The sequence below is a fragment of the Dermacentor andersoni genome, chromosome 1 (assembly GCF_023375885.2).
Source record: "Dermacentor andersoni chromosome 1, qqDerAnde1_hic_scaffold, whole genome shotgun sequence".
In the NCBI taxonomy this organism is placed as follows: domain Eukaryota; kingdom Metazoa; phylum Arthropoda; class Arachnida; order Ixodida; family Ixodidae; genus Dermacentor; species Dermacentor andersoni.
In genome coordinates, this window is record NC_092814.1 from 339,905,051 (window position 1) to 339,917,209 (window position 12,159).

At 47.0% G+C, this 12,159-nt stretch overlaps 1 protein-coding gene across 1 annotated transcript in view; it reads left to right on the top strand.

The window, feature by feature from the left end:
• LOC126516421 (thiopurine S-methyltransferase-like) overlaps nucleotides 1–12,159 on the top strand; it is a 55,390-nt gene that overhangs the window by 16,314 nt on the left and 26,917 nt on the right. The window contains exons 2-4 of the mRNA XM_050166544.3: nucleotides 5,601–5,693; nucleotides 5,763–5,892; nucleotides 7,989–8,041. Of these exons, the coding sequence (XP_050022501.2) occupies nucleotides 5,601–5,693; nucleotides 5,763–5,892; nucleotides 7,989–8,041 (276 nt within the window). The remainder of the gene's footprint in view (nucleotides 1–5,600; nucleotides 5,694–5,762; nucleotides 5,893–7,988; nucleotides 8,042–12,159) is intronic.

A 12,159-nucleotide genomic window follows, 5' to 3' on the forward strand; every position in this document is an offset into this window, starting at 1 on the left:
GTTAATACAGCCCTTCGTAATAAGTAGAATAGTATACGTAGCGCCGTACTTAAAATGGCAGGTCGCGGAAAAGATCAAACTAGAATGCCTCATTCAGAAAATATACAAGCTAGCCATAGGACTACCGATCAGCACCAGCACGGACAAGTTGCTGCAATTAGGCCTACACAACACGATAGACGAGCTCATTGAAACGCAATGTACGGCACCATATGAACGCCTCTCTAAGACTAGAGCAGGCAGACACATCCTAGAGAGATTAGACATAAGTTACTACACACAGCACGGTGTTGACACCGTACTGTGTGGACATCCCGAGAGAGACGAAGGAAACAATGGTAATACCGCCCATACCAAAGAACATGCACCCAGAACACAATAAGGACAGACGAGAGAACAGAGCGAAGCAAATACAGAAGAAATTCGGCAGCGACAAGGACGCAGTGTTCGTAGACGCGGCTCGATACAGTCGCAGACGGGGGTTTACGGCAGCCGTAATCGATAGGGAGAAACGGTGCAAGACGTGTGCGACGATACGCACCACAAGTAACGAAATAGCGGAAGAAGTAGCCATAGCGCTCGCAGTAGATCAGACTAGCGCAACCGTGATAGTCAGCGACTCTGAGACGACAATAAGAAACTTTGCCAACGGCCAAATCTCCCCGGAGGCACTACGCATTCTTCTTGCAAGAGCCAGAGACATCACCTGGACACCAGCTCACACCCTCGCGGAGGACGGTAACAACGAGGCGGCACACTACGCGGCTCGAGGGCTTACGGTCAGAGCCGCAGTCGCAAGTGACGCCCCGACACCCTCCAGACGTAACGGTGCGGTAAATGAGTGGGAATGGGAAGACAGAATGACCACATATAATGACATCACGAAACACTATAGGTTACAGAGGTGCATATTCCTGCGACCTCACGCAAAATTGCAAAAAAGCAGTCTGTCGCATGGCGGCAGTTACAAACTAGGACATATCCGAATCCTGCGCTCTCGCACATCATATATCCGGATGTATATCCAACCGACAAATGCGAAACATGTGAATCCAGAGCCACTCTGGAGCATATATTATGGGAATGCCGAAGGATACATAACAATAAAGAAAACGCGGCCTCTAGCAGCAGCCTTCACACGCGCTGGGAATCCGCACTGCTCAGCCCCGCCCTAGAGGACCAGCTATGGGCCGTCCAGCGGGCCGAGGATGCCGCCAGGACCCAAGAACTCCTGGCCGTCACCTAGGCGGGGCCTTTGGGCCTCCCCACCAACTCGCAGGCCACACAATAAAGTTATTTCCTCCTCCTCGCTCCGAATGACAGTCACAGGCAGGATTCAACGTTATCCACAGGGGTGTGGCATTACTCTCCTCTTTGAAGGCACCAGCTCGATGCTAAGGGGGCACGCTTAGCAGAAAAGAGATGCAATGAGACGGAAAGGAAAGCAAAACTAGTCAGCGACGCGTAGAGCGGTGCTGTGAGCTGAATAGAGATGAGCGGCGTCTGATTGAGGTCACACGCATGAACGGCGGATGGTGCCTTCCTCTTCATTAAGAAAAGAACTCCATAGTTGACGTGACTAAGTCGTCCGTTAAACTAGTAAGGGTTAAAGTAGCGATGTTGAAGTTTATCCAATCGACCACGTTCTCAGGTACTTTACCAACAGGGTGATGCGTGAGGTCTCTGTGACGAAGGTTGTATCTATGCGCGTTGTTGCGCTGATGATGGCGTATAGGCACCTGCGCAAGCTGATGAGCTTCTTCAGAGCCTCGAGCCAATTCAGCAGCTTCTGAGATCATGGTGCGGGAGTGACTGGGTAGAAGCAAGACTTCCAGAGTCGTTGTAGCCGCGTGGCCATGCAGCAAGCGAAATGGGATGACGCCGGTCATTTCCCAAGCTGCAGTGTTGTGGGCGAACGTAACTTATGGAAGAACATCGTCTCAGTTTTAATGGTCGCCTCAACATACACGAAAGCACGACCGCTATGACAAACATGACAAACGCCACAAACCTGCATTTGCTCTCCTTTTCCTATTGATCATTTCCTTAAAGCGCCAGCTTTGAGGCCAAACCCGAAAGGGCGCACGAGCTGTCGCCCGCCATATCGCTTTGCCGATATAAGCAAACTGCAACGTGTTTTCTGGACGCGCGGGAGAGCGCAGCCACGAGCGAAACGGACATGTCAAGTGAGCGCACTCTCGCCGCGGGTCAGGCACAAGCGAAAGACAAGACGAGCAGTGAAATGGAGCTGCGCTCCAGCAGTCGCAAGCCGCCGCAAACATGCCGAGATAACAGAGCACAACACTTCGCGGTGCTGGCGTCAGTCCAAGCCGGTCCGGCCACGCTGCGGAGCGTCCGTGTTAAGCGTGCTGACGGCTATACGCGTGCGTATGCCGAAGTGGCGAGGCAGGCGGCGAGGCGAACGGCCGACGAGATCCGCGCGGCCGTAGAGTGCGAGTAACAAGAGAATTGCGTGCACGGACACACTGCGTGTCCGAAAGTAATTCCAAAATCATTTCGCATCATTCTTCATAGAGTTAGGGAGGGTAGCATTAAAGTATTATTTGCCTGCCTGGTATAGCTTGAACTTCAGTTCTTCATTGGCGCAAGACCACTTTGGCATCTGAAGTTACTTTCTTTCATTATAATTCACAGACACGGGTAACCTTTTCGAACTTCGTTTGGCATGAATTGCCTCAGATGTAACCGATGGACTGTGTATCGATAGCTTTTGTCGCGTTTTTAACAGGATAAATTTAGTAATTCGCCCTTCTCCGTGTTCAATGGGAAATAAAGCTTCATTCATTCGTTATACAGTCATGTATTATAGTCTTAAACTTATTCCAGAGGATGTTAATGTCTACCGACGGTTCGGAAACCACTTCAGAAAATGCTGTGAATTCATGGGCCCAGTCAGTCTAAACGTAGCACCAGCGGCTTTTTCAAAGTTCATGCCTCTGTTTCTGAAGGACGTCTTTGGTAATAAACATGCCAGTTGTAACTGATGTATGCGTATATTGGGGTGAGATATGCCTTCCATAATACTAGTCTGCAATTTATTTATTTAGAAGTCGTCGCTGAGAAGTATTAAGTCAAGTATATATATTTACAGCTCCTTGCGGGCCGTGTTGGTAGATTCACTTCCGGATAGGTAAAAACATACATTAAATCAATGAGTGGTTCGGAAGCATGTGACGTAGATTGCATTGCGTTCTGGATAATTCATAGACTATGTACATGCCTCTGCAGATAATCTTATACGTCCCTAAGACGATTTCCATTTGAGTGAGGAGTTTGGTAAACTCAGCCAGTAATTACGGCAGTGTCATTGCAGATAATTCTGCCGAATACAGCCTCTACCTATTTCACATCTGGTAATGGTACGAACGGAAGGGGATGTCTTTAATAGCAGAGCTGCACGGCTACCACTAGATGGTTCGCCCTTTCAAATAAATCTGAGATAGCCGGGGACTGGCAGGTCTCGGTTAATGTTGCTATATCTGGATTATTTGAAAGCAAAAGCTTTTCAAGTGCGTCAGTCCTACTTAAAATACTTCTGGCGCCTACATTAGTTAACGTTAGCGCTTCGACAGTGTTTGGCTTCACGTATTTGGTCTCTATCTACCAGCGTTTATTCCAAGCGGAACTTTTTCGTTTTATAGTGCTCGTCCAAACTTAAGCTTTGGTTACTTATGTAAAGCTTGTCTAAGGACACCTTGGGCGCTATATCGTGAAGCTATTCCAAACTGTTTCTATTCCAATTAGCCAATAAGCCCTCCACTATTGCTCAAACGCCACATCGCCAGTCTGTCACGCGACGTCACCAAACCGAAAAAAAAACTAGGCACGCCAAAGTGACGTGCATGCGTCAAAGATGCAATAATATGCCGGACAAAACTGCTTTTATTTTTCGATAGCCGGAAGCTGCTTGGTTCCAAAGGAATAGAGGATGTCGCTCACCTGTCGCTCTGGTACTGGCTACTCGCAGCTGCCGGGGAGAATGGATTTCTTTGGGTATGAGAACATTTTTTTGCGTGGCATTGTAACGTATCGAGCCCTTTCGTCACTTTTACGATGTCGCTCTGTCAAGTGACCTTAGCCAAGGATCAGTTTTAGCAGTATTCGTAACATTCCGTTGCACGCCGCCGCAATTTTCGATCAGCCACCGCAATCTAAGCCAGGGTAAGCGGGCCAATGCCAGAAGCCGGCACCACCCTGCTCCCCCGGTTATGTAGTTTCACAGCGCTAACTCGGCTCCACCGGAGCCCTCTCCGCTTCTGCGTCCTCCTCGTCTCTTGTCAGCTAATTAGGTAAGAAAAACAAGCCAAAGTAGGCAATTCTATTATAGCAAACAAAAGTGGCCTCATATATACGAGAAGAGCATTTGATTCATTTGATTGGGCAGTTCAAACAACGCTGCGGGTCACAGCCCGATGCTTGCGTTGGCGGTTACGTAAATTGGACGTCAGGAGATTGGAATAAAAACAGATTTGAATAGATTCGCGACATAGGGTCCCTTGTCATGACTTTCTCGGTTTTCCTTATCGCTATCCCTCAGCCTTTTTCTTATGTCTCGAGTTCTTTTAGACACGTCTTTCCCCATAGACGGACCGGCATTTTTCACCTTGGGTCCCTTTCCGAATATTATTGATTTCTGTCTCGATTCGAGAAGCCTAATTATAATTGTGCTCTATTTGTGGTGACTTGGTTTTGCCGAGAGGATGAACTCGCTCTGTGGCAACGCGTGGTAAGCAAAGAGTGTCTTGGATAATCGTTATATTTAGTTTGTTCTAGCTTCTTGCTGTTTTCGCCATCTGTTTCCGTTATGCCGCAAACTGAAGGGTTTGATCTTCTACTCTGGTTGTAAAACTGGTCCATTCCTTTTGCCGGTTTTTCTTTTGTAACCTGATGCATGTCTTCTATTCCTTTTAGGCACGATAATATCTTCGGTTCAAGGCGTGAGAGGGCATCTAGATTTTTCTCTACTATGTCAACAAGCCGTCCCTCTTAATTTCGTTTTATAGGCTGCAACTTGTTCCATGTTTGTTGCAATTTTTGTTATATCAGCGCCTGGATTGTTTTCAATATCCCCTGCGAGTGAAATCAGTTTCATTAAGAATAGCGTCATGTCAATAAGCATGCACAAATGCGCGGGCACGGCAGCGCCAGTAACAACTGGCCACTAGGATGAGTGCAGTAAGCATATCTTCTTCGTACCTGCACGATGACGACAAACAGAGTGGTGACCGCTATTACGCTGGTGCCACCGTGCCCGATGGTGGTGGTCACGTGGGTCATCGATGTCGCATGATGGGGCAAGTAGTCCCAAGGCACGGAACATATTATTTCCGCCACGTGAAACTGGGGGAAGCTTGTTTCACGCGCACATCTGGACGCTTCGGCAGGCAAGGCGAACTTTATGGAAGTTTTTTATGGTTAGATACGAGGCGAAAACTCATTCAGGACAACGTAGCTGGACTAATCTTACATGACTGTTATGATTTTATCAGGAAAGCTACTTCAGGCACAGGTATATGGGTGAATTGCGTGGCTTAGTACAGCACTCTGCCTCTTTAATATATAATTGCCTTACATTTCAGGTACCTGAGAGAATTTGGAGATCAATTCAGAACGTCGAAGAGAGAACTTCGTGTCTTTTTTCCCATGTGTGGAAAAATGCTCGAGATGAAATGGTGAGCCTCTAGCTTCAGCTTTGTTTGCCAGTGTAAGTGTTGCTTCTTCATTATTTTGTTCTTTCACAGGTTCTACGAGATAGGTCACACTGTCATCGCTATAGAAATTACGCAACAAGCGATCGATGAATTTTTCTGTGAAAACAACCTCACGGCTACGGAAAGTTATTGCCCCACCACCAGTTGTAAAATTTTTCAGGTAAATCATAAAGTTACGATATGTTTAGTTAAGATTTTGAGTTAGTGAAGCCGCTCGTGCAAGAAGTCGACAACAGAGCCTGCAAAGGAGCGGGCTGTCGAAAGCAGTACGAAAAAAAAAAGAAAATGCCGAACGCACACGTTAACCCAATAATAGGTGCAAGCTAGAAATATTTGTGCTGTACTGAATAATGCAGTCATCAGAAACTGTTGTATGCAATGTCGCAAAGCACCATGAGAATCGCTTGTTTTTCTAATTGCTTGCCCAATCCTGCCTTGCTCCTAATTTTCATAGCTGCCAGAATTTTGGAAAATTCATTTATCAAATGTGGTCAAATTTGATAATTCCGCAAACTATACGCCAATAGAAGTGCTAGGACTGCGTAAAAAGGCTGCCTCCTGATAAGCTGACGACACCCGCAGCGCCTGGCCCCTGCGTTCTGGCAGCGGCACAGTACATGACACACGTACAAACACACCACGATCATCAGAATTGTTATGAAAATTTGACAGTTAGGAAATTAGGAAAAAACAAAAAAATAATACAGTGCATCAACGCGTGCAAATCACCAACGTACCAAGTTGGTGTGTGAATTGCACGGAGTCTGCTGTAATAAAATATTCCCGTATTCGTTAACTGGTCCATCGGAACTATTGCCATGTGACATGCCAGACCATGCATGCTCGCTACCGCCATCTTTTCGCGCTAGCGCCATCAATGAAATGTTAGCATATATGGCAACCCACGGCAAAATCTATTCACAACACCGCGTTAATTTGCCAGTTTCTATCGCGAGAGAACGGGAATTTCGTTTGCCTTGCTTTAACAGGTGACGAAAAATGTCATTGTTTCACCGAAAAATTGCAATATCCCGTAAGAGAAGCTCAGTAAGCAAATGGTTCACAAGTACTCGTTTTAAAACAAAACTGTAACTAATAAATTCCCTCCTCAGGTGCACTGATCATAAAAATTATATATACAGATTACAAAACTGCGCATATAACACCAAACTTGAAGCTTTTTAGAAAAAGTAGAAATATTATTTTACAAAACTATTAGAATATTATTAGAAACAGTGCTTTCCCAGAAACATAACGCAAGCAGTTAACGATAACAATGATAATAGGGGTGGTCATAAACGAAGCTCATAGCAAGAAAAGAGAAAAGAAGCCAATAATACCACGGCAATCGTGTCCAATAAAGTAATAGACAACCGCTTAATAACGGCTAATAAATTCAGCGGCTGCTATTGCAGTCTGGCGTCCGCCATTGCTATATTCCTGAAATACAAGTGGGTCAGTGGCCTTATCCAGCTGTCAACTGCAGCACTTACTCCTTACTTTTAACGCAATCCGGTCCCTAAAAATGAATTCGCTAGCGCAATAGTATCAATGAAGAACCCGGGTTATTTTAGTTTCCGCACTATGATGGTGCGGAAACTAAGTTATTTCGATCTGTCGTTGATTGCATATCTGCTACGCTCCGTGATAAACACTTTCTCACTTTCATTGCGTTAGGAAGATTTCCTATGAGTCCTAAGATGGTAAAAATAATTCGAGTATTTAAAAGGAAATTCAGTAAACGCAGAAAACTCTATCAGTCCAGTGCACTTTGTCACTGCTATCTACGGCGATTGAAACACTACTGCTTAATCCTTGAATTTTTTTTTTCTTAGTGAACCGCGTTATCAATGATTCCCAGTATGTCTTCGTCTAAGGCAGATGTAATTCTGCACACTGATACAGCCGTTGGTTTTGCTTTTCGTAGCACGTTCCACAGCAGTGTAACAGCTGGCGGCACAAAAAGCCGTTGCGTGACTGTTGTAAAATTAGGGGGAAAATGATTATGCACATGTGTGAGGCAAAAGACCAGATTTCATAATGTTTGCAAGTAGGAGTGCTAACATGCATGCTTGGTTTCAAACGGCATTACAACGCCGACAAACTTGAGAGGTAGCAGAACTACTATCACGTACACAAAACGCAAGGAATAGTGGTCATCAAGGTTAATCTTCTTGGTTGAACTAGCTGAATATGACCCAAAAGTTGTACGTTACACTTTCTGAATGCCAACAGGGTTACCACTTTTTCTTCCAGACAATGGACAAGCGACTGAGCATCTACTGCTGCGACGTATTTGATTTCTTGAGGTAAGGCCCGTGTGGATTTAGCATTATCTTACGTATGGGAGCTTAACCTCAGTAGGAATCTGGGCGAGTTGGATTACTTCCATTTTGAAGCATTGCACAGTAGAGATAGATGCAGGGAAAATGCCCGCCGTGGTGCCTTAGCGGCTATAGCATTGCGCTGCTAACCACGATGTCGCGAGATCAAATCCCGGCCGTGCCCACCGCATTTCCGTGGGGACAAAATCCAAACGGTCCGGGTACCGCGCATTGGGTGTACGTTACAGAAACCCCGTCTGGTCAAAATTAATCCTGAGCGCCCTATTACGGCAGGCCTAATGATCAGTTCGTCGTTTTCACACTAACATCCAAGGATTTAATAGACCGTTTTATTGAGGGCGCCGCCATTTTGCGATCGCAGCGCCGTCTATCGTGTGGCGCCATGCTGGTATGTGCGATCGCGCTGGAGGGCGCACGGCGAACCTGCTGTTGACGACCAGCGGCAAGTTTTTCGCGCTTTCCCGAGAGGTGTCAACAAGTTATTTGGATTGGGAAACTTCTTAGCGTGTTGTCACTAAGCTTTTAGCTTCGGTATAGCCGCAATATCGAATGGCGACGGGCATAGAGGCGCTCCCACAGCTGTCCCCACGATCGAAATAGGAGGCGAGTCAAGTCTGAACACTGTCGATACGTAGAGTATACATGTAACGTGTTATTATTGTATGTCTAGCCTTGAACTCTATTAAGGTATCACTAAGGCGACAACATTCAGAGGTGTCTCCATGTGTCATGCGATGTGCCGCACCAGCGTACACCCCAATCCAGGTAACTGCGAAGCTCCGAGGGAGCACATTTTGCTAGCTTTGGTGGTCCTAAAATTCTCGCGGTACGATTTTCTAAACATTATTTATCTGGCACCCGGGCATCAAGCTTTACAAAATAAAGAACTGTAAAATAACTCGATCGAAAGGGCTGTTAACATGGATAATATGGGCTGATGATAGTGATTGCGAATATGCCACGATGAACCACACACACGCGACGCGTTGAAAGAGTATGCGCACTCGTAGGTCTCGAATGGTGCCTGTGCGTGCAAGGACACCTCGCCTACTCGAGTGAGCTGAAAAACGAACTCCTCTTTGCAACGACAACTTTATTTTCTTCAGTAATACGGCGCGCGATGAGCAGCGTCGACAGCTTGCCAGCGAGATTCGGAAGTACGGGAGAGCCCACGGGAACTAGGGCCGGCCGGCACACGGTAGGCATGACTATGGTTACAGAATGGAAAAGAACACACCTTCATTTCTTACTCTGCACGTACTGTTCTCATAATACGTCCTCGGTCAACTTCCGCCAGAACGTTGGTAGCCAAGCATCATAATCTTCGAGCACGTTTGACCAGGATAAGTTTAATGTGCGTGCACGAAGAAATAGCTTCATCCATTCGCTGTAGTTGACCGACTCGAATGCGCACCTTTCATTCACATCCCAGTTTGATCATGGGTGCCCAGTTCCAAGTTCGTCGCCGAGCGCTTACTGGGGAACAAAATCTTCCGAACATACACGCGATGGCATGAAGTCTTTTCTGTTTATAATGTTTACAATACAAAGCGGACGCTTCTCTGCTATCGCAGCGGCGGTGTCCACGAAGTCGCCGCGGCTGAAGATGCACTTCACGCTTGCTTCCCAAAGTTATTTTTGCAGCCGAATACAGCAGAGTGGTAGCCCGTCGACATTGAGTTATCTGACATCGCAGAAATCCCAGACAGGACACGTTAGAATCGCACTAATTCGCAATTAACCAGCTACCTTTCCAAGCTGTCGCTGGGAGAAAACGGAATCCGCCCCTACCAGTGCGAGGGGGAGAGCGGCGCGGCGCCCTGGTTCGAGGCTACGTTCCTACTCGCCGATAAAACGGTCTATAGGTTGGAAAGGATGCTACCACAGAAACGCTATTTTTCAACTTAAGGTTTAGTGCAGACACGCGACAAATATAGGATCAGTTTACAAGTAATACAGCTGAAGAATTTCAAACTCGTAAATACCCACATGAGTGCATATGTAATTCCACTATTTCGATAGGAAGGGATGAATGTACGTTTTTAGTTCACATTTTTTGCCATGGGTTTGCTGTGTAGCTGTTGTAAATTGTGCTTTCCTTCTGTGTGTGTTAAATTGCGGCAAAAAACATGTCTTTTAGCAAGCACCAACTAGGCCAACAAGCAGTGCTGTTGTAAAAGATGGTTTTCGGTTATTCTTCTTTTAATGCGTAAGCATTCTTAGGCGACTCACCCTGGCAATGTGTCCGTCGGTCTGTCGGTACGTCCGTAAAGCCTAACACGGTGCGCTCTATAGGGAGAGAGAGAGAAAAAAAAGAATAAATTCGAAAGAAAAAAATTACCGACGATTACGTTACTTCCTAATGCGAAATTTGAGCGCAGCAAATAAGCTGTTTCACCTTTTCGATAGATTGAGGCAAAGAAATCGAGCAACACATGTATGCGCTATCACAGAATTTTTTTTTTATTTTTCACACGTATTCCTTTAACAAAGACTCCACTAACAGTTCTTGACAGTCATGAAGGAAGCTTTGTGGTCGGAGAAATAGACTGATATATGTTCGACTTGGTACACCAATGCTTGATTCTCAAAGACGAGATCTATACAAGTGCCTCGCGAGGTTGTCACAGCCGTGGGACGCGTTACGAGCGAGAGGAACGGGATGTTCTCCCGCATAAGTGTTAGGAAATTGCTGTTTGTCTTTATGTCAACATTAAAGTCCCATCGGTCGTCTCGCTCATGGCTCAGAAAGAACTGGCAGATAATTTCGCAGTGGCGAACGGCAGCGGCAATTTCGGCTCGGGCGGTGCACATATACAGATCCGCCGCCACCGATCTGGCTCTCTGATTGCCACCGCACAGGGCGAACGGCAGCGGCCATTTCGGCTCGGGTGGTGCACATATACAGATCCGCCGCCACCGATCTGGCTCTCTGATTGCCACCGCACAGGGGTTGCATTGGAGGAGGAGCGAAGAAAGGAATTAAGTTCGAGCCGGCGCTTTGACAACCGGAGACTCGCAGGAAGAGGGGGGAGGGGGGCGGCGTGTACACCCAGCGGCAAACGATGGGGGCAGAAGCGCGCGCAGCAAGCGGACAACACGATAAAGGGAGGAGGGAAGAGATAGCAGCGACTGACTGATGCCGCTGACGCCGATAGTGAGTCAACCCCAGCTGCGGAGTTGGTTTCAGGGACAACGCCGCCGATGCCGACACAAACAATAAGATACCCTCGCTTCCGCAGCGCTAAGAACCAGGTCTAGCCGTGGGAAGGTGGTCACGTATTCGTCGACGTGCCGGGGCCTACGTGAAATAACCGGCGCGTCGGCAACTGAAGAGCACCCTATCCGCCACACAAGAACAGGGGGGGGGGGGACCCTTTCCTCCTCTTTCTGCATGGCGGCGACGGTGTTCTATGCAGTCACGTTATCTTGACTCTCTAGCTGCGTCAGCGGCATCCAGCGGTATCAGTCGGTCGCTGCTAGCGCTGGGGGGATGAAAGGGGGCGGAGCTGGTTACGAGGCCGACGACAACGCCGACGACGACGCGAAACCCAGGAACGGACGCCAAAGAGCTGCGCTCTAAAAAAATTACACGCGGAATTTCCAGTCGGAGTTATCTAAATGATGCGTAAGCATTTGATACTAATTACGTGCTGAGTCGTCGTATGCTGCCGTGTTTAGAATAATTGCGAGAAGCACCGAGAAATAATCGTGAAATGGAGAGCGCGGTTGCAACACCGAAATTTTAACTGAGACCAACATGAGACGACGAAGAGGCGAGTAGCAGCAACATTCACTTGTATTATACGTAACTTCTAGAATATGTGGACGTGGGATGAAATGGCGAGATAGATTTTGCTCATGCAGCAAAATATACAACATTTATTATGTACACTGCCTCTTGTTTGGTTCTTCTTGTTGCGTTTCTTCTTTATCTTCAAATTGGATGATGGTGCGTTTGGATGATGCCACTGCTTCTTGGAAGATAGGCACTGGCCAATCAGTGCTGTAGCACGTGACGTAATTGAACCATGTCACGTTTGGCAGACCTCGTACGTCGATGTACGGTCGATGACCTGGTA